At 38.0% G+C, this 26,259-nt stretch overlaps 3 protein-coding genes and 1 non-coding gene across 6 annotated transcripts; 1 reads left to right on the top strand and 3 right to left on the bottom strand.

The window, feature by feature from the left end:
* Positions 1 to 1,854: 1,854 nt before the first annotated feature.
* Positions 1,855 to 5,218, bottom strand: LOC100256556 (uncharacterized). Its single transcript, XM_002269129.4, has 5 exons — positions 4,548 to 5,218; positions 4,051 to 4,269; positions 2,695 to 2,793; positions 2,448 to 2,552; positions 1,855 to 2,336 (listed from the first exon to the last, which is right to left on the bottom strand). Exons 1-5 carry the CDS (start codon positions 5,133 to 5,135, stop codon positions 2,133 to 2,135), a joined length of 1,215 nt encoding a protein of 404 aa, XP_002269165.1. The 5' UTR covers positions 5,136 to 5,218; the 3' UTR covers positions 1,855 to 2,132.
* Positions 5,219 to 6,045: 827 nt separating this feature from the next.
* LOC100253945 (oligopeptide transporter 1) lies at positions 6,046 to 9,612 on the bottom strand. Its single transcript, XR_009466754.1, has 8 exons — positions 9,504 to 9,612; positions 8,958 to 9,397; positions 8,768 to 8,865; positions 8,120 to 8,691; positions 7,765 to 8,023; positions 7,508 to 7,690; positions 7,051 to 7,419; positions 6,046 to 6,325 (listed from the first exon to the last, which is right to left on the bottom strand). It is a non-coding gene; the product is annotated as an oligopeptide transporter 1 (transcript).
* A 4,774-nt stretch (positions 9,613 to 14,386) lies between these two features.
* LOC100854807 (serine/threonine-protein kinase D6PKL2) lies at positions 14,387 to 19,671 on the top strand. 3 transcript variants are annotated; one of them, XM_059739947.1, is made up of 3 exons: positions 14,387 to 14,706; positions 15,591 to 16,684; positions 18,624 to 19,671. In XM_059739947.1, exons 2-3 carry the CDS (start codon positions 15,726 to 15,728, stop codon positions 19,525 to 19,527), a joined length of 1,863 nt encoding a protein of 620 aa, XP_059595930.1. In that variant the 5' UTR covers positions 14,387 to 14,706; positions 15,591 to 15,725; the 3' UTR covers positions 19,528 to 19,671. The 3 variants fall into 3 exon arrangements, with proteins under 3 accessions (XP_059595930.1, XP_059595931.1, XP_059595932.1); XM_059739948.1 differs by having other exon boundaries at positions 14,424 to 15,217; XM_059739949.1 differs by having other exon boundaries at positions 14,556 to 14,886.
* Positions 19,672 to 19,799: 128 nt separating this feature from the next.
* LOC100244702 (U-box domain-containing protein 36) lies at positions 19,800 to 21,630 on the bottom strand. Its single transcript, XM_002269014.4, has 4 exons — positions 21,059 to 21,630; positions 20,487 to 20,605; positions 20,282 to 20,397; positions 19,800 to 20,152 (listed from the first exon to the last, which is right to left on the bottom strand). Exons 1-4 carry the CDS (start codon positions 21,414 to 21,416, stop codon positions 19,918 to 19,920), a joined length of 828 nt encoding a protein of 275 aa, XP_002269050.1. The 5' UTR covers positions 21,417 to 21,630; the 3' UTR covers positions 19,800 to 19,917.
* Between the last annotated feature and the right edge of the window lie 4,629 nt (positions 21,631 to 26,259).

Raw genomic sequence — 26,259 nt, 5'->3', positions numbered from 1 at the left:
GCCTTATTCTTTTCTTTGGGAGTTTAGTCTTGGAATTTCTATTGGAGGATTTTTAGTTGATGCATTGCAGTGCCTCATTTTTTTCCGAGAGGGCTTTACAGAAAGATGAACTCATGGTTATTTGATTTGACAGACCACCTCAAAGCGTCTTGCAGACAGGAAGGTTGCAAAGTTTCAGAAGAATATAACAAAGAGGGGATCAGTTCCTGAAACCTCAACAAAGAAAGGATATGACTACCCAGTTGGGCCAATTCTCCTTGGGTTCTTTGTCTTTGTGGTTGTCGGTTCCTGTATGCTCTTTCTACCTTATGCTCTTTCTACCTTGTTGATGAGTTTTTTTCTCTCTTCCTTTTATATATAGTTTTCCCCTCAATCACTCATATCACTACGTGGTGAAACAGTCTTTTCTTATTAAAAATTATGACCTGCACCTGCATGACATCTCAGCTTAAAAGGCATACTTATGCATCCATGTAAACATTTCTTGTATAGCTTGTATAATCCACATTGTTCAGGGTTCCTTTAACCCCCCCACATCTGACTCCTTTGATTGAGGCATGGGAGATATTTCTATTATTAGTATGTGAATCTGTGAATGTCTTGGACATCGAGTAACATTTGCATCACTGCTACAAAATGCAATGTGTTTCTTAGTCATGGTTTGTTGTCTGTAGTGATTCTACTTTTGGAACTTTACTTTGCCAGTTAATTTAATTTATGCCAGTTTTAGTATGATTTATTCTCATTTTAATTTTATCAGATTCTCCTTCGGTGTCCTTAAAAACTTTCATTTTTTCTCTTTTCCCATTTTCTGATTCACAAACTTAAAATATAGTTATAATGTTAATGTTGCCGTTTCTTCTTCTTTGAATACATATACCACATTCGGTGTGATGCCAGAGACCACATTAAAAGCTAAAGTTGAGTAACTATGTTTTTTTGGAAGGAACAAATACATACTGGTAGCATACTATCATATTATAGAGTGAGGAGCATTCAGAAGTTGACCCTTTCTGTACACACCTTGTTTGAAGGGTTGATATTTCACATCCATATAAAGAACTAGCTAAGCATTACAATACCTGAGGTCCCTAGAATCTCTAGTAGACATGATTAATCACTCTCCGTGATACAATTGACTATTTACTGGATCTTGTGTTTTCCCTTTCTTGTTTGGCAGCTCTTTTTCAGATAATTAGGACAGCTACAAGTGGCGGGATGGCCTGAGAAAATGGTGAAGGAAGCCATATGTAACATGGAGATCCTTGGACATCATAAGTTTGACCCAGAGAGCAGTATGTTAGAAAGTGAAGAAATTAGAACATCTGTACTTGTTTGATAAATAAAATGATGCTTGACATTTGGATCTCATGCAGCTTTGCCCTCTTTTATGTTTCTGAAAGCTTGTTCCTTCTAGTATACATTTTTTGTCATGTCTGAATGAGCCTAAGCATGCCTTAGATGCGCTTGCTTAATTATCTCTTTGAGGTAGCATTCTACATGGACAGCAGTCAGAATCCCATTGGAATCCATAAACTCCAAACTTATCCACAACATCCACCTTTGCTCTCTTCAAAGTCATATGAACCTGTCAACCCAGTCATGGTAGCAGAAGTGCTACAATTTGTCTGGAATCTCGACAGAAATAACATATCATATGTAGCCAGGAGATGGTTCAGGACAAGAGAATCTAGGATTTTAGTATTATAGAGACTGATGAGATAAATAGACTTGAACAAGTGGAAAAGGGAGTTGGGCAGGTGGACTAACAAAAAGATCAATGGGGCTAGTGGCTGTTAGGTATGGTTTTGCCCAACAACAGTCTAATCCCTTTTTAAAATCATAGATATTCACTGTATGCAACTTGTGGCTTCTTGTCCTTTATTCAAGAGCTTGAATGCACCATGTACAATGAACAACGAGCAACTAGCCATTATAAATGCCTAAACTGAACAGCATTTATCTGTTTTTACTGCTGAAATAAACAAACAACAATTTGGACAATACACCTCTCAAAACATATGATAACATCCGGAATGCTGACCAAAACTATAGTCCACAGTAGAGAAAGGAAGGAAGAGGAGACAAGAAATGCTTTACTTAAAAGAGAAAATGAATGGCTGGCAAATGATTTAGTAAAGCTTATGGTGCATTGGCTTTCCATATGTGTGTTTGCTCTCATCTGATCTACGAGTCGCTCGGACGGCTATGCTTGCTACATTTGAATTCTGGCTGCACTCCGAACTTCTTGACATCTTCCTCACACGAGAGTTGAATTGTAGATTGTTTTCATACAACCTTTCATGGGGGGGAGAATCATAGTCCACCTCAAATTCCTGAAAGATACATCAGATTTCCAGTCGATAGATTAAAATGACTTTGGGTTAGAAAGGAAACCTCAGTACTGCACTGGTATGATCTCAAAATAGAAGGGCCATGTGGGTCACCTTGGATTTTGTCTTGGCATAGTAGGGTGTTAAACAGGGATTCAAATCCTTAAGGAACATATCATCTGGGCTCCCAGGGGTGGCAGGGTCCTCAGAGCTGAAATCCTGAATAAATTGTCCAGTTAAGGTTAGCCTTTACGATGATGATGGGGTGTCTCTAGCACATATTGCTAACAAGGTGTCCCATGGTATGTTCTTGTTCAGTTGTAATTGCAAATTTTACATTCTATCATGGGGGGGGCCTTACCAAAGAATTAGTAGCCTCATCCTGATCATATGTTGGTGTCCTAGGTGAGCTGCAATGACCTTGGAAACATGCCCTTACTGAATACTTATCCGCCTTTACCTGTCCAAGAAATTTGATGCCAGCAATTCAGACCTACACAGTGATAAAATTTTCTAATAGTCTAGTATAAAATAAATAGATAAATAAAATAAATAAAAACATAACTGCACTTGTTTGCCAAGCATTCATGGTTTCTCACAATTAAGTACCAAACAATCTCCATTGATATACTTGATGGATCCCAACATATAAACAGAGTCCATATTCTGATGGATGAGAACCTTCTTGTCCAAGGGGTCCCCTTTACAGCACAGAAAAGTATTTTTCATCTGAGAAACATTCCTCTGTGCCCTATAATCCCTCTACTATGAAATACACGACTCATGGCATTCGAAACGAGATGAGTTGGGTGTAGGCTTTTATCAGATCAATCTCTTTTATGAATTCCTAATCATTTTACATTTTTTTTTTTTTCTAACACCCACTGAACAAGGTTTCTTTTTTTCAACATTAAATAGAGGCACTGATACTTAGGAACAAGAGAGAAGCTGGGTTTTTTTCCCAAGACAGTAGGGTGAGAAGAAGTAGATGGTTAATTTCAAATAAAAAATTTTGGGAGATAAATAACTCTCTTAATTATCTTAAATAAAGATAATAAAATATATTCATCAAATAAATGGAATTATAAAATTAGCATACAGGTATTGGTCAGAAATAGTTTAAGTTCATTTTTTTCCATGGGCTATAAATGTTTTTGTTTTTTACATGCTTCCTATAAAATGATAAATATAGTTTTATTTTGATAAATAATTAATTTGAAAGTCACCAAATTTTAATTTATTTTAATAAAAATTTGAAATTTCAAAATATTCAAGGCAAGTAATGAATTACTAACGGCTCACAAAACAGTAGTAAGAGATCCTATAAGGAAGCACCCTCAAATTTTGGTCTTTAGCTGGTTTTGAACCCAGCAAAATCAATTTCAAAAACCCAATTTAATGAACTTATGAGTATGTTTGAAATACCTAGATTTGGATTTGGAATTCAAATTTGGGAATCCCAAATGGCATGAGAATTTCTAGATCACACATCCCAGCTGTTGATTTGGATCCAATAATCCTGGGGTTTAAATTCCATCAGTGGATTTATCCAAAACCCCATCTCAGTCTCTCTCACGAAATGTCTTTGCAAATAATGGACATGGAACTAGGGACCCAAATCCAAATCAATAGTCTCTTAATCCATTCAATCCAAATGCAGCCGTAATATTGAACTATAACAAAATTGGATAGAGTATAACAAGGATTGAAGCAATACCTCGGCAAGATCCTCTGCAAGGCACTGGAGCTGGCCAGTAAGAGAAGTGACCTGCTTCTGGAGGGTTGGAATGAGCTGTTTCGCCTGTTTGAGCTCTGATCCCTGCTTGTCTAATAGATCCTGAAGATGAGAATTCATAACATCTGGGAACAAAATGGCACTCTTCAATGACTTTATCTCTTCCCTTTGCTTCAGGCATAAATCCTTCAACTTTTCAACCTGAAAAACCCGCACAATAGATAACACTCTGAAAAGGTTACTTTTCGAGGATCCAAATAGCAATTTTGAATTGAAAGCTGATTTTGAGAAATGGGATAAGAAAAGAAACTGAAAATTATAGAGACTTAGAGAAATCATATTGGCTTGATTGAGATGAGCTTCTTACTGTTTGAAATCGACACAATGGAAACATAAGTTTCAAAATTCAATTTCCTCTTTCTATTCCACATTCTCTCAGAAAACAAACAAAGGTAGATGTAGATTAAAAGGAGAACTACCTCACGATTCTTCTCCTCTATCACCAACTTAAGCTCTGTAATTTCCATCTCCTGCTCCTTATTCTGGCTCAGAAGCTCCCTCTCACTCCTCAGCACCATAGCCAACGTCCTCGTATTCGCCTTCACCTCCGTTAGCGCCTTCACCTCGCTCTTCTCACCACGCGACGACCCCGACGATCCCGACGATCCCGATCCCTTACTAAATAACTTCCGATGCAACCCCGAAAAACTCGTCCCCTTCCTCGCCGTCTTCTTCAAATCCTCCGCTATAAAATCCGCCGGCACAAAAAGACCATTCCGATTCGTTGACGCCGCCTTGGGCTTCGACGACCTCTTCTCCATAAATTTCTTCACCATAGCACTCAAATTCTGCTCATTCTTCACCTTAGCTGGTGCGAGATCAGACGATTTGGTTCGGGCGAGAGCGAGAGCACGAGATGAGCTCTCCGGAGGATGCGATTTCGAGGGAGCCACGAAACGTTGGTTCTTGTTGAGCTCCACCGACGATGATGGATCGGAGAACTGCGAGGAAGCCGATGATCGTGCGTCGAAGGAATCGTATCGGGAAGCAGATTTGATGGGAGCCATGGTGTTGGAGAGATCTGAAGTCGAGGGTTTTAAGGTGGATTGTGGAACATTTCTAGGGTTTTGCGGATGAAGAAGAGACGGTAGCTACTGATACCGTTGTATTTGTAAGAGATGAGGGACACGTGGCGCACTGGCGCGGTCTCAATTCAAATTTTTCCCGTGGGTGGCGCGCGATGCTTTTTAATTTTTAGGAATTGCCCTCTAAATTACAGATACCGTCGAAACGACGTCGTCTCGACTCGCTCGCCTCCTCCGACTTGAGCCTGAAGCCTGGAATATATTTTTAGAAAAGCAGAAATAGAAGTAACCGCTTTTTAGAATTATATTTAATTATATTTTTATTAAAATTAACCATGATTTTGAAAAATTTTAAAATTTAATCAAATAACAAATTTTCTGTCTTATTTAAAAGAAGTAGAAATACAAAATAATTAATATGAAATAAATAAAAAACAATTACTATTTTAAAAATATTGAATTTTATGTTTAAGAAAAAATGATGAAAATAATTACGATATTTTCAAAAATGTTAATTAAATAAAAGAGTAATTTAAAAGATACTAAGAAAATAGTTTAAAAGAATAAGATTGTGTTTGGTTTTGAAAAGTATTAAAAAAAATATTAATGAAAATATGAGAGAAAATTAAATATAATTAAAATTAGTTACAAATTTACATATTTTCAAATTATTTATTCTTTATATTTAAAAATTAAAATAAATGAAATAAGTTTAAAATAACTTATAAAATTAATTATTAAATTTAAATCTAATTTTTATTTTCTTTAATTTTTTCTTACCTTTTATATTTTCACTCTATTTTTCTTTCCTCACCATTTTCTCCCGAATCGTCTGAGAACCGAAGGATCTATGATTAAATTCTGATAGTACGAGGGAGTTACAGACCAAGGCAAGAATAGACCTGTCAATTAAAAACAGGGCATCCTTCAACCTTTATAGCAGGGGCAGTGGGGCAATGAGCCAGAGGGCAATGGTCATCTATACCCAAACCCCACCACTGCATCCCATTGATGTCTTTATCCTGCAGTGTGAAATAGGAGAGTATGGCCATGAAAGCCACTCCAGCATCCAACCCAGCTGATAGAACGTAGTTGTGCCTAGCCCACCACCCCTTGAATCTCCTGTACACAAAAATGTTGAAAAAAATCCCCATAGCACCCCAGTGTAGGGACTCCTCCTGAAAACGCGTGGCACGTATCTCAGGGCGACACGTGGCACGCACCTCAGGGCGACACGTGGCACGCATTACCATCCGGATCACCCTCATCCGAATACACGTGACACGCCTTTATATTCGGACCGCCTCAAAGAAGGTCAAACGACTCTTATAAGCATAAAACATACGGACGGCTTCCACGACACGTCCGGATGACCAACATAGTCCATCCGGATATAATGGTCCGAATCATTGACTGAAGTAAGCAAGTCTCACACGTTATCACAACAGCCTGCCATGGCTCACGTCCGCCACCTGCAGAGTGAAGGGACAAGATGAAGTGACAACAAGTCACTTCCCACGATCTCTGATAGCCGCATCACTTACCACGATCTCTGTCAAACTGTCCGTAGGGTGATGATGACCATGTCACCTCCTAGTATCATCATGACAACACAAAATATCTTCTTGCTATTAAAGAGGGAATCAAAGCTTCTGATACTATATATATCAACCTTCACACAAAGAGGAAGGTAAGCTTGCATCTCCTAGTAAAAGGCCAACTGATTTATCTCTCTCTGACCATGGCTGACAAAACCATCGGAGGGTGCGTCCGGACACACCGTCCATACGCCTTTTGCAGGAGGGACGACTAAATCAAGAACCTATATTGGTTGAGATCGTGCGTTCATCCATGTTGGGCAACTACGTGGATCACTAGGAACGTGAGGCTTCAACACCCAGCACCAGTAGTTCACTGCCTTGGCAATTGGCATAGCCCCAGCCCCCCCTATGATAATGGGCATGTTGATAAGTTTTATCCATTTTTTCTCAGGAAAAAGGTGAGAGAGGAGCCACACTGGCACTGGTGCAAGAATGCCTAGGAGGAAGAAGTAGTTCGTCTTGGCGTATAGACCAAGGCGGCCAAACATGCGGAGGGGCCCAACCACACCCAAAATGAGGGAGGCGCTGTAGAAAACTCTGTCCCCTGGGCACGTCCATGGGGACCCTTCTGGCAATAGAGAAGGGTGGCATATGTTGTCGATTGAGGTTAGAAGCAGCCAAGCTGTTCCAAAGTAGACTGAGGATGCTATTACTGTTCCCACCAGCTTCATTGAGGACCATGTTGAACAAAATGGTGTTTAGTAGCAGAACAAGCGAGACGAATGAAAGCTATGTTTGCAGCTTAGTGATTACCTGAACAACAAACATGGACTTGGGAGGGATTTTCATGTAATGGCCGAGCTTGAAATCAGAGAGAAACATGATAGTCTGTCCCATGCTTACGGATCCATAAGTCTTGAAGACCAGATTTGCAAGAGGTTTTCCGGGGTAAATGTAGCCGAGAATCATCTCAGTGATGACGTTTAGTCCTGGTTGCTACACAAAAATTCCACAATTTGGTTGAGCATGAATGAAAGAAAGACCAAAATCCCATCTTTTGAATAGTATACCTGGTTTGTGGTAGCTGTAATCACACCAACAGGGAGGGTGAAGAGCAAAGCCAAAGAAATTGCAAGTAGGATTCCCCAGTATGGAAGCTGCAGTTGTCTGTTAAAGCCTTCACAAGCAGCCATGGCAAGCCCAATCACCAATGTCAAGAGTGTGTAAAACCACCATTGAGGGACAGGGTCATAGTTTTTCTTCATCAGCCTTGTGTGGACATCATCAAACTGATCTTGCAATGATGCTTTTGCCTGTTGCCAAATTCTTCTGCAAAGACATTTTTGGGAGGTGTTAGTCTTTGACAGTTGAAGAAGTGTTTTGATCAGTCATTTGTAGATAATCTCTCACAGGCGAAAAAACCACCTTCCATGGAAGAGTGCAACATGAGATAGTGTGGCTGCCAATGTTGCAAAGCTCAAACCATAAGTGAAGACAAAGAAGATACTCAAATTAATCTTGCTATAACCATCATATCCTTGTTGGTTGAATTCAAAGGTTGTGTAATTCAGAACTCGCGAGACATTATACGAGCCCCCATCAGCATCGAACACATCTGCTGAGACAATTGGAAATCGCTTGGCTTCATATAAGTTAGTCCAATAAGCAATAGGGATTACAATGTAGACAACTATGAAGAAACCAGTCATTATGTTTATGATAGCGAAACCCGGGGTGGCTAAGGGACTTCCTAGGAAACTAGCTGCAGTAGACCAATCTAAGGCAAATGAGCCAAGGCCAAGGCCATTTAGGCCAGAGCCAATTTGTTGGGCAGTGATCGAGTCCTTCCATATCCAACACATGAAGGAAAAGCAGTAATAGATGGAAATAGATACTTAGGGACAATATAGTATGCAAAACTCGAGACGAGGACAACAAGGAAGAACTGCAGCCTTGTTACACCTCCCTTTGGCCTAATCTCAACCTCATGCAAAGCCCTGCAAGTAAAAGTAAATTGTTTCAGAGAAGATATGGAGCACAAGAGACACATAAAGAGAGGAAGAGAGGAAGCACCTAAAGAGGGAGACTTGAACCAGATTGGAAGGCCACCACATGTATGGTGAATCAACTAGAAACTTTCGAAAAATGCCAGCCCATCCATATCCAAGCATCTAGAAGTTGAATGAAACAACACCCAGTGAAAAAATGGAGCAACTCTATGAGCTTTTCGGTGTAAAAGATCGTTAACATATCAGGGAATCACCTGAGTGGACTGGGCTAACGACATGGCTGCAACAGGGTGAAGTTGCCCACCATAGAAAGCCTTCGCTATAGTAATAATTATCACAGCATAAACAGTATTCGAGCCTGAATTGGCGAATATGGTGATCAGTACATGCTCTTTCAAATTAAATGGCCCAGGATTCAACGAAAATGACCAATTGGTTGCAGGAATTTTAAGAGTTTTCTCTGGCAGAGATGCTGCCATGAGCTTTCCTAGTGGAAGTACTACAATTTGGGCAGAAATTGACGTCAAAGACAAGACATTTTGGCGGTACCCGAAAAATTGATTCAAGAATGCCAGGAAAATACAAGCAAGGATCCCCAAGACCCATGTCCGGAATGTCAAGCATGGCAGTGTTGGATCATCTGTAATTGGCACTGTGAGGCGGACTTCCTCTATTGGAGAATCATTTACCTCATCTGCAGAACAAGCTACTAAGATTATTTATGATGATTCATTACTAAAAAAAGAAATGTAAAACCAAGTTCATAAACAATATTCATATTCGATCTCTAGTGTCTGAACTTTTTGAAAAGAAAACAAGTTCATCAGATCCTTCAGGAGTTTCAGTATCTGAATCAAGTTTCTTGGACTGATATAACACAGGATCCATACTACTATCAGAATGCTCCATGTTTAATCAATGGCACAACCAATATGATAATCAGCAGAATCTATTATATAAGAGCAGGCAACAGACTTTGTTAAGATACAGCTCCTTAAATTCCAATCTCTATTCTTTCTTTTGTTTTCTTGTTTCACCATCTTTTTTTTAGACATCATGTCTCATTTTTTGGTCTCTTCCTTCCTGAATTTTCAAGACCAATCTGAAGAGAGGCTGCTAGACCAATTCTTGGGACATCATTGGATTCCTTTTTCTAGATAAAATAGGCCATAAGCGGTTCCCTATAACGGGCTTTACCAGAAATAATGCTGGGTTAAATTCAGTTAACAAATCACATTTCATGTATGGACAAAGGAGCTTCTCCATCAGTTGCCTCATTCAAAATCCCACCCTATCTTCTGTCTTATCCTTTTAGACTTCCTGTATTTGCTTTCCAGTCTTGTAAAAGTCCTAACATTTGATGAGTAAACCTTTGTGAATCTGAGTAAACTTCATTATCAAAAGGGTATGCTCATCACAATGATGTAACTTGTTAAAGTTCAGTTAAAACCGTGCTTTTTCTGAACATAATCTAATGGGAAACCATGGAAGCCAAGCTAATGCTTGCTTAGGTGACTATTGTCCTGCTTAGGCAATGTGATCTGTCTGACACTATTAATATAAACACACACATAAGGCTGAATAATTACATGAAACAAAGCTTGGATGCTTAGAATATAAGAACATGCAGGCCTTGACAGCAATATGTATATCTATGTATGTATAGATATAGATGTTGGAAGAAGAGGTACAAATACTAAACTCCAGAACTGAACTGTTGCCATGGCTTAGAATACTACCATAATTCTGATTGAAAATGCCATAGTTGGGTTGTTACTCAACGTTTCCAATTCTGTCTGGGTTGAAGAGACAAGAGTTCAGAGAGCCAAAGGAATAGATGTGGAATCTTCAGCCATGGCCATGTACAACTTGGGGCAAATATTCAAACAGACTGGTTAAGAAGTAAAAAAATCAACCTTTTTTTTTTTTGAATATATGGGGATATGTGAATAGGTTGGGGGTTGCATTAGTTCAGATGGTTTCTCATTTATAACAAAAAAAAAAAAAAAACAGTAAATAAACAAATAAAAGATGGGTCATCATGGACTAATTTTATGGCTGGATGAGTGTCAAGTTCTGATGAATTGTCGAGTCTGCCACCATCAAAACATCCTCAAGAGCACATCATGAGTTTTCATTCCATCAATCAATTGAACACATGGAAACAATATGACAGAAAGTACTGTTCTGAACTCATCAGAGACTCGTACCCTCTGCAATCAAGCCCAGGAAATGGGGGAGTTTCCTCATGGATCATGCTCTGGACCCTTGGGCCCAAGCTACAAAATGAAGTGTCTAGCCCTCTGGACTCAGTGAATATACGGGATAATCATCAGTTTATAGGCTGTTCTACTGCAGATTAGACCATGTTTTTCAATTATAAAACAACTTGACCAAGAGAAATAAAATAACCCAAATTTGTAAAAGTAATCTTTCTATATTGGAATATGAAAAGTAAATAAATATCCATCAACATTTGAATTATTTTCTAGGCCAAAATATGTGAAGGGTTAAATTTGTGAATTTGGAATTACTTTGTACCTTTTAATCAAATAACCATTAATTATATTTGTCTCCTGTAGATATGGTTTGGTTAGCCCAAATCTGAGGTCCTCTTGCTTGAAAACTTGTCTCCCAACTGTCAATGCATCTACACACAAATTTAAGATTATCAAGATTTTCACATTCATCCTTTTATGCCGACATAACATTCTCATAATAGTCCATGTGATTCATGGGTGATAAACTGTACACATTTTTAGATGGGATTGGCCTGAATACTATCAAACACAGCCCATGAAATTATTGTCCTTTTAGACCCATTGTGCCTAACCGTTTTAAGACACATCAATTGCTTATAAATATAAATAACTGACTTTGGACATTTAATATCTAATATAGAAAGACTCTAAACCCAGACCATCTGGGTTTTTGCAATCCCAAGTCACCAGAGGACCCACCCAGATTTGGACATATGGGTTTCTCTAGATGGCATGGGCCATTAGACCTTTCTTTGGTCTTTTCTTCTTTGTTTATTTGTTTATCTTTTTCAGTCCTGTTTAATTGTTTCAAATTCTGGTACTGGTAAGTATTCCTTGCTTCCTTTTAACATTTCAAACACATCAGAAAATTCTATCAACTTTTATTTATCTTTTCCCTGTTGACATTGAAAGATGAATCATGATTTTCCCATAGGAGCCGTATGCCATTGAACTTTGACCTCTGCTAGTAATCACATAAATTTAAATTGGAAATCTATGCATTTTGGGTCATTCCCACTTTAATATATTGCATTCACTTCAGCAGAACTTATGGAATTGTCATCAATCAAAGCCAAAGTACTTGAATATGCACAACATTTTCCCTTCCATTTAGTCAACTTTTTCTCGTTTGCCAAACAGGACAACCCAAGAAAGTTGAGAGTAATGAAAACCCAGAAATTAAAAAACTGTGACCTTCCCAGAAACCGTAGCCCTCTAATAGGTGGACCCAGATCTCACATGTAATCTATGGCCACCGCTCTCATCTAAAGTGTATAATAATGAAATGAGGACCACTAGGGAAAGATGGCAGTTTAATTCAAAACAAATCGAGATGCATTTTGGTATGGTGTGCATAGCTCGAACCTCTATGCGTATGGAGCTCTGTGATAGTCTCTCATTTCTTTATTTCTCTTAGCTTAAGTATTATATTCAGTACATGAATCAGCTCTTCATGATAGCAAGGAGACTAGTGTCACGGCAAGTTCAGGGTGACTTAACATGCACATGAGTTTTGGAAACACCTAAATCCGTGTCACTACCATTCTGTATTTATAGAATGATGATGAAGATTAAAAATTTAAAAGTCACTTATAGAAAACAGTGAATGGTCTAAGTGGATTCAAAGCTCAACAGTGCCAATACAACCAACTTCAACATCAAAACTTGCAGGACCCTTGTGGGTTGAAGATTGAGGGCTTGGATTGTGACTAATACCAGCAAAGTTACTTTAGACAAGAGGGAGCAGACAAGAGAAGGGTAAACGAAAGTTGCCAATATTGATTTTGTTGTCGGTTTTAGTCTCTTGATCTACAATTAGGTGGTCAAGTTTCCCACTTGCCCCTATAATTAATTTGAAAAGAAAAATAAGTCCTGGATGGATTCTGAATAGGATGGCGGCTACGTGTTTGAATACTATTTATTGGTTTAGGTTTCAATTATAGTAGTCTTGTGGTGTGAATTTTAAGCAGAAAGAAATTCTTTGTTTGAAATAGTGAGCTTCCTTTTGCAGTGGAACCTCAAATACCCCATTTATAGACCCTTCCTATAAGCAAAATGTTAAAGGGTTGGAACCACAAGGTAATGGTAGATTGAAGGAAACTGAAACTAATGATATGTCCTAGAGTCCCTTTCAGAGATTAGCCTTTACCGTCAAGGAGAGAATAAGAAGCCTAGGTCCTGCACTCAGTTCCCTTATTACCCTAAATTGCCATCATCAAATCTAAAAGCACATGAAATGAAATATACTGAGGCATCTAGGCCAAAACCTAAACGCCTGCAAAGTATCTGAGACCAAGGAGAATTTACAATACCCTTTATGCATATGGAATAAATATCACAAAACTTCATACTAGATATAACCAGAGATTCTTAGTCAATACTTGGAAAAAAGAAAAAGAAAAATTATCTATTAAAAGAATGGGTTTTTGAGTCTCAAATTTTTTTCTAATTACTGTTGAAAGTGGTCGATGGATCCAATCTGTTCACAAAAATCAAAGGAAATGTCCTGACTCTGTTTTCTGTACTGGCATTTAAGCAAATGGGAGGTGACCAAGTCATTGGGAGGGGAAGACTGATATGCCCAGTCGTCACATGGGGGAGGGGGGGAAGTGTGGGAGGTTCTTTTTGCCAGGCCCAGGGCCAGAGACTGGGATCGCTTCTGGAAAGATGGTGATGTTTGGATAATTGAAACATCACTGGCACAAACTTGATGTTGGAATTGGATGGTAATGAATACCAACCAACCCCCCCATGATCAACTTGGGACCTCGATACAGTTGTAAATTCCCCTAGCTTCCCTAAACTTGGTCTATAGCAAACTGCAAGTCTGCAAAGACTCTCAAGTCTCAACCCACCACCACAAGAGATTTCCCATGTTGAGAGAGGCCCCATAGGAAGTTTTCTCCAAAATTGGAAGGACAATCTGTTCATGGAGCTCACTAATTAATTCATGCAAACAAAGGAGAATGAGTGAGGGAGTGAGTTATCCTATCCAGTGTCCCATCACAACAATTCCACATAGATTTGGGCCCTGCTTGGCTTGTGTGATGCAGCAACAAAATCAGGTAAATTTCCAAAGCCAAAATGGCTTTCCTGGAAAAAGATTTAAAGCTTTTTTTCCTCACTGACAACCTTAAATAGACAACCCAACTTTTGCAATCAAACCTTGAATGCAAATCCCATCTAGTAAATGGACCACATCCAGCTATGCAATTCTATCCATTTGATCACCCAAAACATTCTCCGTCCATCATTTGTCCATTTCACATAATTTTATTGACAGTCCTAAAGCAAAGTAGGTACCCAATTAAGGCAATCAACAATTCTCATGCTGGCATGAATGATGAAATTTTGCATTTTGGTCAAAATGATCTAGGACAAACATTATTATCCCTGGGTTTTCCTAGAAACTTTTTTGAGTCCCATAAAAAAAGGTTGAGAAAATGGGGAAAATGAAGATGGAGAAGGGCATTTCTGTCCGGAAGGGGAGTGTTTAGGTGTAAGAGCATGACAGACAGGTGAGAGGCCTGTTTGGTTGATTCGGACCCCTTCAGTTTCGGGACAAAAAACAATGAAATAATTGAATTAGAAAAGCCTTGCTTTAGCTTTGACCCCTCCTCTCTCTCTCTCTCTCTCTCTCTCTCTCCAATAGTTCATCAGCGAAGAGGGCCAGTGCAGCCCATTTTAATGAGCTCTCTGTTTCTATCTCTCTCTTTCTCTCTGCACACAATCACAAACACAGGTATCAAGCAACCAGGAGCTCTTTTTCTACAGTGCTGCCGCTTCTTTTCTTTTCTTTTCTTTTCTTTTCTTTTTTTCCTCACTGTCAAAGCAAAGCCGTGAAGTTGTGATCCTTGAAATTAGGGACTCTTTTCGGCCTTCCCTCTAACCCTTCTTTAGCTTCTTGCGTTTCTCTTGATGGGTTTGTATCTCTTTACCTTCTAGTCTTACCTTCTGGATATGGGTCTCCTTTTGGTTTTGGATCTGTGTTAGGGTTTGTGATGGGGATCTGGTTCCCATTCAATCGACCCTCAATCTTTTCACGTGTCCGGTTGTGATAATTTAATCCATTTGGGGGTTTACTACGACTCTTCAAGAATCTGCATTTGTTAATGAGCTGATTCAGATTATTTACTTCCTCCGGTGGTCCTTGAATGCTTGCTTTACATTCGTTGCCAAATTGATTTTGGGCTGAATGCCCCCTTTTGGGAAAAAAGTTTGAATATTGAGTTGGACGGTCACATTTGATCACGGTATGCATGCTGCTATGTGCCCGATTTCTCGTTTCCCCCTTAAATGCTGGCTGAGATATGGGTTTTACCCCTGTTTTTTCATGAAAGTTTGCATTTTGAGCTGCTTTAGAATAAGAAGAGTGAAATGATTTCTGCCTGGATTTGAGCTATATGGGGATCCAAATATGATTTATTTGTTTGCTGGAGCTTTATGATCTAGATTTGTGATTCAGTGTCTGGGCTATGTAGATTTTGACTTGATTCTGCTTTTTAACCTGATTTTTTTCTATTTTATCGCTTGAATTTGTAGATAGAAATTTTCTTTATTTTGTTTTGAAATTAATTTTTTTCTTCAATCTAAAAGAGATTTCTTTCTTATTGCGGATCATTGCAGTTAATTGATGATGGCCAGTAGTTTGGAGGAGAAAGATGTTGGGTTGCTAATGAAAAGTATGCTGCTTCTGGAAAGGGTTGTTGAGCTGTGACTTTGTTGAGCCTGAGCTAGTGGAATTGATTTTTGCTTCTTCTGATGGCCTCAAAATCTTGTTCCAAATCTTCCTCTCAACAACGGAAATTAACATCTGGAGCTCAAGCAGTCGGGGCAAATGAACTCAAGCCTTTGCCACTGGAGGTTTCAAAGACGAGCAAACCAGAGCTGGTCTCCACTGAACAAAAATCTGTACAAACCACACCAAAGCAGGTTACTGTAGAAGCTTCTGAGATTAAAAAATCACCCACTTCTGGTCAAAAGGGGTCTGCTGATTCGTTACCCATTAAATTCGATTCAAGTTCTTCCTCAGCTGGGGCTGAGCAAGCATCAACAGAAGTAGATCCTTCAGTAAATGGCTCGAGGGGCTCACTGGAAGCTTCTGTTGATCAAGAAAAGAAAACTTCAGAATATGGAAGTGTGAAGGATAGTTCTGTTTCTGCCAAAGTCAGTGATGGGGCTAGCAGTCTTGCCAAAACCAGTGGAAGTGCCAAGGTCAGTGATCGGGGGGATTTTGTTGAGAGTGGAAAGAGCAGTATGTGTCGGGGAAGCACCAGCAGTGATGTGAGCGACGAAAGCACTTGTAGCAGTTTTAGTAGCAGTATCAATAAGCCCCATAAAGCAAATGACTCTAGATGGGAAGCCATCCAAGCTGTCCGAGCAAGAGATGGTGTCTTGGGTTTGAGCCATTTCAGACTGCTGAAGAGATTGGGTTGTGGGGATATTGGGAGTGTCTATCTCTCTGAGTTGAGTGGAACAAAATCTTATTTTGCAATGAAAGTTATGGATAAAGGGTCTTTAGCAAGTCGTAAGAAGCTGCTTCGAGCTCAGACAGAAAGAGAGATATTGCAGTCCCTGGACCACCCTTTCCTTCCAACACTCTACACCCACTTTGAGACCGAGAAGTTCTCATGTTTGGTAATGGAGTTCTGCCCGGGAGGAGATTTGCACACTCTTAGACAGAGGCAGCCAGGGAAACATTTTACTGAGCAAGCAGTGAAGTATGCTATCATCTTTTAAACCCATAGTTTCATTTGAAGCAACCTTTAACATAGAATTTGATTCTCTTTAGTTGTTCTGCATATCCTGGTTAATCTTATATATATATATATAAGTTTATAGGTTTCACCTGTTTTTGCGAATTTTTCCCACCAATTCATAGTTTTGGAACTCCACTTAATGAGGGAAATCAATCTCACCCAGCTTGTCCCTGTGCTATAAACATTTACTGCAGCAATCCAATACTTAAGTGCCTATTGGAGTATGGATGCAGCAGCACTCTTTTTTGTTGTTAGGTTAGTTTTCGGTCATTCAAATACCCTTATGCTACTCCAATCTCCTGGCGATTCCACTTCAAGGTGTTTCCTTGAGAATCGCCTAGAATTGTTTATTAAGGTATAAGCCTCAAAACATTAAGCAATCTAGTCTTTGATTGGACATATTTGAAGTGGTACAGACACAAATAGTGGTTTCCAATTTCCTCTCCACAAATTAGAATGATCCGTGTTCCAAATGACCTTGTAGTATGGCTTGTGGCTACTTCTTGCCTTCCAAATTTCAAACTTCTTGTTGCTCCATTTTAATATTTGATTGGTTTTAATCTTGCTGACAACTGATGTGAATTTCCTGATTCTTCGTTCTAGTATTAGATTTTGTGACATGTTGAAATTTGTCATTTTCATAAAATTCCCTCTTGTTTGATTGTTATGTCACGAGTGTCAGATGCCATTGAGGCATCATAAGTGATATTCCCATTCTTGACGTGTCCAAATCAAGGTTCTATTTAATCTGCTCAACCTTTTTCTTGGTAACTCTGTAATTTAAAGTGCCAACTTCTCAAAGAAAATAAAAGCATGTCGTTTCTACAAGTTCAAGTTAGCTGTTTTCAAGTCCTTTAAGTAATGATAGATGAGAACTTACAATTTAGAATCCTTCTACAAGTTTAAGTTAGCCATTTTCTAGTCCTTTAAGTACTTATAGATGTGAAATTACAATTTAGGATCCTTCCCTCTTGCCTTTTTGTTTTTAAGAAAAATGGAATATATATGCTAGCTTGTCTGGAAACTGAAAAACAGCAGAAATCATTGAATGATATTGTCAGCATGACATTTGATAAAGAAGATGCTATCATAGAACTTACGTGTTTTAGATAAGAATGACCATAAGCTGGATACCCTGCATCGCTATTGAACAATGTTGGAATTTGTCATCTTCTGCCAGAGCTATGCCCATAATTGATTACACCAGTACATTTTTTATGTATAGAATTGAAATACTATAGAAATCAAATATTGAATTATGTTTTTCTCATTATTCTGTATCACTTCATCTTTCGTTCAAGGCTGATTTTTGGACTGTTTTGTTTTTTGTTTCTTGTTTTTGTTTTTTCTGCTCTCCCTGTATACCACCATTGTACTGGGGCTGCCCTCATTTTTTCTAGGTGCTCTTAATACCATTTTTTATTTACCTATCAAAAACAAATGTCACCATGATTCACCATGATATTCCCCTGAGGTTCTGATGCTTTCTTTTTTAGCTTCCTTTTCTTTTTAAAAACATGGAAAAATTTCCAAGCAAGTTATGAACTTGGTCATTGGTTTAAACTCCACTTCATGAAAGTGGAATTGATTTCTGGAAGTTTTGGTAGAAAGCTGGGGGCTTAGAAGTTCAAACAACAGGTAGCATTGGCATGGGCTTTTTTAATGCTTTTAAAATTGCCATTGGCTTGAATTTGGATTAAAGCTTTTAATCCAGGTCCTAATGGATTATTTGAAGGCTTCAGCTTCTGGTATAGAATGATTCTGCTTGTTTATAGGAACAAACTCCTCCAATACCCAGAAGTTATTGGGGGCTCAAGTCTTCAATCAGCTCTGCAAGACAAAATTTATCTTTCACCTTTGTATTTGAAATTTGATTGTAATTTTTACCTTTCACCTGCAGATTTTATGTAGCAGAGGTCCTCTTAGCTCTAGAATACCTCCACATGCTTGGGATTGTCTACCGAGATCTTAAGCCGGAAAATGTTCTGGTGAGGGATGACGGACACATAATGCTCTCTGACTTTGACCTTTCACTCCGATGTGCTGTTAGCCCAACTCTGGTCAAGACGTGCTCCCTTGAGTCTGACCCCTTTAGGAAGAATCCAGTTTATTGCGTCCAGCCAGCCTGCATTGAGCCTTCCTGCATCCAACCATCCTGCGTGGCTCCCACAACATGCTTCACACCCCGACTCTTTTCGAGCAAATCCAGAAAGGACCGCAAACCCAAAAACGAAGTTGGAAACCAAGTCAGCCCATTACCTGAGCTCATTGCTGAGCCAACTGGTGCCCGGTCCATGTCATTTGTTGGGACCCATGAGTACCTGGCTCCTGAGATCATCAAAGGTGAAGGTCATGGAAGTGCTGTAGACTGGTGGACATTTGGGATCTTTCTATATGAACTTTTGTTTGGTAAAACACCCTTCAAGGGATCTGGAAACCGGGCTACATTGTTTAATGTTGTCGGCCAGCCTCTCCGGTTTCCTGAATCACCAGTTGTCAGCTTCTCTGCGAGGGATCTGATAAGGGGACTGCTTGTAAAAGAACCACAGCATAGATTGGCGTTTAAAAGAGGAGCCACTGAGATCAAGCAACACCCCTTCTTTGAAGGTGTGAATTGGGCATTGATACGCTGTGCCACCCCACCTGAGATCCCAAAGCCGGTAGAGATCGAGCGAATACCAGCCCCAACAGCCTCAACAAGTGAAAAGGTTCCTCCTGCTGCCAAAGCTACTGCCCCCATTGCCGCCGCAGTCGTGCCCGATCAAAAGAGCTCAGATAACTATCTGGAGTTTGATTTCTTCTAGTTATAATCTCTATTGATTTGCAATTTGTTCTATGTGAAGCGGGAGAATTGTTTTGAATATTTCAGGGATTGGTACTGGGGAGGATGGTGTAGTAGCTCTTTCAATTGATAGATGGCAATGAATGGTATGCTGCTTGTTGCTCTATATTGCAATACTATTCCATTTCCATTGCTAAAATTAAAGACTTAAGAACTAACTGGTCCTTTGAAACATCAAAATTAAGAGAATGCGCGTGAACGTGGAACGAATACACGACCTTCAGATCTTCAATCTGATGCTCTCGCAATTGAGCTATCCCTGCGAAAGGGTAGCGTCTGATTTCATTATTATGAGTCTATACACACAATTCCAAGGAATTTATAAGAGGGACACCCCTGTCTCTTTTAACATCTAAAGAAACTTGGGTTTGAAGCAAGCACAGGAAAAGGAATCCTTGTATTGTTCTTCTACACCATTTTGCTTGGGCTTGGGAGAATCATCACTGCTGCTACGTGGGGATGGCACCCCATTCATCTGCTCCATTGACACTTCCTTCCCTTCGCATACGATCTTCACATCACAATACTCCGGTGCATTCTGAACCAACTGATCTGCTATCCCACTTCCTCTTCTAGTCCTCAGTTTCCTTCCATGGTACATAGCAAATCAAACGTACCCAAAGAACAGAAACAAGACAAACCATACATAGCAAATCAAACGTAACCCAAAGAACAGAAACAAGACAAACGACACCATAGATGGAGGTAATTTGTACCTGAGACTGGATTTAGCTGCTCCTACCACCAGCTTCCTTACGTTGAGTACAGGAATGAGGTCCAGTATAGCCTTCCCCACCATATCACTCTCAATCAGCATCGTATCTGCTTTCACCTGTTTCATTTTTTTCCTTTTTATTCTCCCACTTGGATTTATGGAAGCCACAGATATATGAACATGTAGAATGATGAGATGTTTTGTACCTGGGAAGACGAACACATATCAAGGAACTTCTGAAGCAGTTCTCTCCTCTTGCCTCTTTCCTGTGCCATGTGGCTCTCCAGCTGCAAGGGATTCGCTTGACTCTTTGGAAGCTTTCCCACTATCATCACAAACACACACCACACACCAAAGGATTATGTAATTTCCACACAGTTTTTATCACTTATATTCTTGAGCAATTCAGCTATCGTCTTGTTTGGTGATCGACGACTCTGGGTTCATGACTGGAAGTCAATTTGCCTACAGACTAGAAAGTCATAAGACTCGTACGAGGGTGCAATTCTATGGTATATATGGAACTCCATTATGGACTAATCCCACAGTTTTCTGAATAATTGAGTTTGATACTAAACGAGAAAACAACCTGATAAAACAAAAGTCAATCCAATCAACAATTCCATCGAAAAAAAAAATAATACTTGATGCAGGAAATGAAGAAGGTGTGGATTGGTGTGGGGTTTGGGTTTACAGTACAGTGGATTCACACCCTCAAACTCAACTCTAACCATCGAAACGGCAAGGACAGAAAGATACCAGAAGTCTGAAAGCTTACATGGAGTGGCTACATGGCGTATCTCAGGGAAGACATGGACGAGATAGACAATGGTGGAGGGAGTAACAGCGTGCTTCAGCGTCCAGGCAAGGGCGTCCGTGCTCGACTCGCACTTCCCCACTGCCACATACACGTTGTCCTCCCTATACCCCACATCCAACGAGAACAAACTCTCTCCAAAGTCTTCTCTGAGCGACGCCATCCGGACTCCATGGCTGATCTCAAACAGCTCATTCGGATCCTCCTCCTCCTCCTCTATCTCGCACACCCCACCAAAGCCGTGACCCGGCACGCTCTGAAACGCCACTCCGCCTACACTCTCTTCATCGCCGCGCAGCTCCGATAAGACCACTGACATTTTGGCTCAGGTTTCACGGCGAAAGCAATCCCCACCTGCTTAGTTTGACCACTGCTTCAGGGTCTTGATGAGAAAGAGGAGAAGACAGCAGGCCCCTACCGATGATGACGGGTTCCTTTACTGCAATCCCTGAAATCCATATCTTCTGTGGGTATACAAGTTGAAATTCTTAAGCAGAAACGTCAGGTATTGCAGATTAATGGTTTCTCTTTCATAATCAACTTTCTTGGGTTTGACTTTTCCTCCAGAAAACAACAAGATATCGTTTTTATTACTAATTCGTCCCTGTCACGTATTTTAAATTTAATAATCACACGGAAAGCCACAATTTAACTTGTGTGTGTGGAGGATAGGACGGTCATTTCACACTTGTTTGCAGGCTCTCGGTAGAATTATTAAAGGTTACCAAGCCTCATCCAGAAACAAAATGACAATTTTGGGTCGTAGAAGTCGAAGAGAATATCCGAACACGTACAGGCAATCACGGCCGTCCGTTAGCTGGTCAAAAGTCAAACTTTGGTTTGGTTTGGTTTAATTACAGGTGGTGGGGTATGGAAATGTCGTGTGGGCTTCGCATTTGTCGGGTCCGTTCGTCCTCGCCTCAGGGTGGGGGCCATTTCCCTCGGCCCCCTGATGTTGGGCCATTTTCATCATACAAGTTGGGAGGTAAGACGGGGGATTAATTTCTACGCGGGATCGTCTTTGTATACGTTGATTGGTTCAATCATTCGTTCACATTCATACTCAGTAATTTCGTCAATAACTAAATAATAAAAATAAATAAAATGACAAGTGTCTATACGTTTTTTTAAATAAATAAATAAATAATAAATAATTTTATGTAAAAGTTTATTGTTTAACATCTTCAATAAAAAATATAAATTTAATTTGTCGTTAAAAATTATTTTTAGAAATTTTATTATTTGAGCCTTTATAATTTAACTTAAATTGGTAAATATGGTTGAGGTAGGAATAAAATTAATTTTGAAATAATTTTCAATTAAGAATTTTTTTTAAAAAGAATCTTATAAATCATAAAATTAATTTGGAAAAAAATAATTTAACAAGGATCATCTTTAGACTTAAGTTTCCTAAATTGTTTTAGGATAAAACATGAAAATTTTCTAAATTATTTTTAAATTGGTAAGTTGCCTAAAATATTTTTTTGGTAAAATATGATTTCTAAATTCGTTCATTAAATTTTCTTTAAATCGTTATTTTGTATCCTTAGCCTGAAAATTTTGAAAAGATTGTGATTTTTTTTCTTAGGTTTGCGAGAGAAATTCGCATCCCTTCAAGAAATTGAAGAATTCCTTAGGTAGCATAGTGATATTGCATGGTTGACACGAGATTATACATAAATTCAATAGTAATCATAAAATAAATTTGTGTACTTATTCTTTATATTGAATGGATTATGACTTTGTATGTATTTTTTCATATAAATTATTATTTGTTGATACGATTGAATTTATAACTATCTATTCACTCATTTAGTATTTTATAAGCAAGATTTAAGTTTTCGATATCTTATATAAAAATTACTATTATTTTCTAATTTTAAAAATAAAAAACATAAAAAGAATATCAATGAGCATTGAGTTATTTCAATAAAGAAAAATTAATTTTTTTTTATTTTTTAATAATTATTTTCATATCTTAATCTCTTCTTCTTCTTTTTTCATTTATTTTTGAACTTGAAATGATTAAATTCGAATTGGTGGTACCATATAAGTGGGGGATAGTATATGTTTTTCTCCATTTTCAAGTAGACAATAAACTAAACACTCATTTAATCGTGTTTTTTGAAACTTATTTTTAAAAGCCGTTTTTAAATTAAAGAACAAAAACACTTTTTAGTATTTTCTAAAAATATTCTCTTCACTTTTATATTTGACTTATATTTTAGATGATAAGTTTTTTGATATAATTATCCAAACAGACACAAATTTTATTCATATCAGGAAGAAAAAACTTTTCGTTTATTATAATTTAATTCAAATAAGATCTAAAGGTTGTAGATGGAATTGTTTAAAAAGAATTTTATTTAAGAAATAACTTAATACAAAAGTTCAAATAATATTAACCCTTTAGAAATCTTATTTTAGTTTATATAAAAGTTGTTCATCTTTAATAACACTTTGATAATGTTAGAATTGGTCTTCAAAATTAAGAATTTTTAAAATAAATTTTCAAAAAATTATTTTTAATAAAAAATTTGTTGAACATATTTTTAAATTTTTTTTAATTTTTTTTAATTATAAAGAAAATAATAATAATAATGCTTGTTGTCACTATTGTAGTTGTCTCCCGAAATAATAATGGACATGTCTAGACAAGAGTTGGGTAGACTCCCACACCCTATCGCATATGATTGTCTTTGATCAGACTAAGTATACTTATCCAAGGTTCCTGGCAGGAAGGATAATGTGGTGCATGGTGTCATCATACAAGCCACCCAACCAAAGGGTTGACACCTAATTAGTAGCCTAACAATGTCCTTGGTCACTGTACTCCAGTGTGGACAGCTAAGTAGAGTCAAGAATGTTTTTGTTTGCTATGTTATAATTTTATTATGGATGATTTTCAAAGATTCCATCGGTCCAAAGAGTTCAAAGTGACATTATTAAATTATTTTTTGTACCAAAATTGTTGGGTTCTACTCCTTTTCCGGTGGGTTGGATCGGATGCTCGGATCCAACCCTTCATTTAAGTACTAAGTAATTAATATGCCATTCTTAAATTGAAGATAATGAGTAATCACATTATAAGATGGTTAGAATGATAATGAATGCTGAGAGATACTTCGTTCCTTACATTCGAGTGTGCCAGTATGACTAAAGTAATTGCACCCTCAAAGTCATCCAACATCTTTAGAATGAAAGCGGTAATTAGAAAGGTTATTGATAATTAAAATATACATGTGTCAAAAAGTAATTGCACCCGGCCCTTAGAGTCATCCAACATCTTTAGAATGAAAGCGGTAATTAGAAAGGTTATTGATAATTAAAATATACATGTGTCAATTTGTTTCGCCTCTACAAAACATTCCCAGTCAATCCTAATTGTCAATTGAGACATTCTTAACCAATTAATAACAATCTTCGGTATAGAAGTTCAAGCACCACTTGAAAATCGATGCCTAACCAATGACACCCTTGTAAGATGCTCACATACTAATATGGTAATCATTAGCCCAACCAAGGCTAAACAATAAAGGTTAGGACAACTTATAAAAGACATTCAAGCTTTAGAAGAAAATATTAAGGCTTATCCGACCTTACACATCGATCAACCCTCATCTTTTAAGCTTAGAGCTAATCAATTCTCACTTGCTTTCTCAACCTTATAAAGTTTATACTACTTGATCCTTAGAGAGGCGTAGTTGAGGATACCTAATTATCCATATTTGTAGGAGTTCGCCTCAATGGAGATGGATGATTCATGTGGTCATCAAGCGATTAGGTGAAGAGTTGTTGGGCTCACCCATTAATCAACCCAATCCATGAGTTAATTTGCTAACAACTAGTGTTGTTTATGGGAATAAAACAAAAAACCATATAAGTTTCATGGTGACCAACCACATTATGAACAATATATATGGAGAAAGTGCAAGCTTCAATGTCAATCATAGAGAAGTGTCTAGTCAGCCTAACCTACCTCAATGTTTAGGAGAGTTTGGATAAATATTTTAAATACTCAAGTTAGAATTGGGTTAACTTTTTCAACCCAAATTCAATTATGGATTAGGCTTAGGTTGAAGGTTTGAGCAACTTGAGCCTAATTTAATTAATATTTATAATTTATACACACACACCAATGTTTCATTTATATCCTTTCAATAAATTTAAAATAAAAAATATTAAATTTAATTATATTATATATAATTTTATTTTTCTAGGAAGATAAATATTTTTTATTATTATCTCAAAATGATAATAAATGTATCAAATATAAATTTAAAATGATCATTATAGGTAAAGAACTTGAACTTGATTAATAAAACATGAATAACTCATCCAATTAAAGCCTAACCTTATCAACTAAAGCCTAATATGAAGTTATCTTGAACTTAAAAAAATGGGAATAGGTTAAGCTTGGGTTAGAGGTTGAGTTGGTTTAGAGTTTGGGTTGAATGTTTATTAATTTGAGTCGAACTCATGTTAGGTGTAAACCGAACTGAACTCATCCTAGTTGTAGCCTTACTATCACTATGTAGGAGATAATGGAGGTGTAACTGATAGAACATTGGGCACAAATGGGAGAGATGTGTAGCACCATTGAGAGGCTTTATTGTGAGAATGAAGATATGATTGCTCATACTAGAAACCTTAGAGCTGCTAACGAAAAACTACCACAAACGAGTTAAAGCAATGTCAAACGACCACCTAAGTAAACTTGTGCTCAACAAAGCCTCAATATTGGAAATGATAGGCCTTAGCTACCCATCTTACTCTTGGATAGCCAAGTCACAAGTTGATCTCATGTGAAACATGAATCATGTTAACAAAGTGACTAATGCCACATAAGAGAAAAACAAACAAAACAAGACAACAAGAGTGTTGGGAACCCCAGATTTCTCCGTTCTCATGCCCTATATATCTCATAGGGTATATGCATGTATCCCTAAAGATCTCTAGATCTAACACAATAGAAATAAATGACTTCAAAAACCATTTTATAATAAAGATCTAGAGATTTGAAACTCATACTTGGATTTGGATGTTCCCAAATCAATTTGTTCATGATAAAAATGTGTCTAAATGCTCTGAAGGTTTTGTACACCCAAAGTTTTCCACCCAATGACTCAAACCATATCTATGACACTCCCAATAATGGATTT

Source organism: Vitis vinifera, chromosome 10, assembly GCF_030704535.1.
Source record: "Vitis vinifera cultivar Pinot Noir 40024 chromosome 10, ASM3070453v1".
In the NCBI taxonomy this organism is placed as follows: domain Eukaryota; kingdom Viridiplantae; phylum Streptophyta; class Magnoliopsida; order Vitales; family Vitaceae; genus Vitis; species Vitis vinifera.
Note: the sequence above shows the minus strand (reverse complement) of the source record. Positions and strands in the feature narration are given on the sequence as shown.

Coding starts and splice junctions, on each gene's coding strand:
- LOC100256556 (XM_002269129.4), bottom strand. CDS start 5,135: ATGGCTCCCATCAAATCTGCTTCCCGATACGATTCCTTCGACGCACGA. Junction 4,270..4,547: donor TAGAGGAGAAGAATCGTGAG/GTAGTTCTCCTT, acceptor CGGGTTTTTCAG/GTTGAAAAGTTGAAGGATTT. Junction 2,794..4,050: donor TTGCAGAGGATCTTGCCGAG/GTATTGCTTCAA, acceptor TTTCTTGGACAG/GTAAAGGCGGATAAGTATTC.
- LOC100854807 (XM_059739947.1), top strand. CDS start 15,726: ATGGCCTCAAAATCTTGTTCCAAATCTTCCTCTCAACAACGGAAATTA. Junction 16,685..18,623: donor TTTACTGAGCAAGCAGTGAA/GTATGCTATCAT, acceptor TTTCACCTGCAG/ATTTTATGTAGCAGAGGTCC.
- LOC100244702 (XM_002269014.4), bottom strand. CDS start 21,416: ATGTCAGTGGTCTTATCGGAGCTGCGCGGCGATGAAGAGAGTGTAGGC. Junction 20,606..21,058: donor ACGCCATGTAGCCACTCCAT/GTAAGCTTTCAG, acceptor TTGTGATGATAG/TGGGAAAGCTTCCAAAGAGT. Junction 20,153..20,281: donor GCAGCTAAATCCAGTCTCAG/GTACAAATTACC, acceptor GTACCATGGAAG/GAAACTGAGGACTAGAAGAG.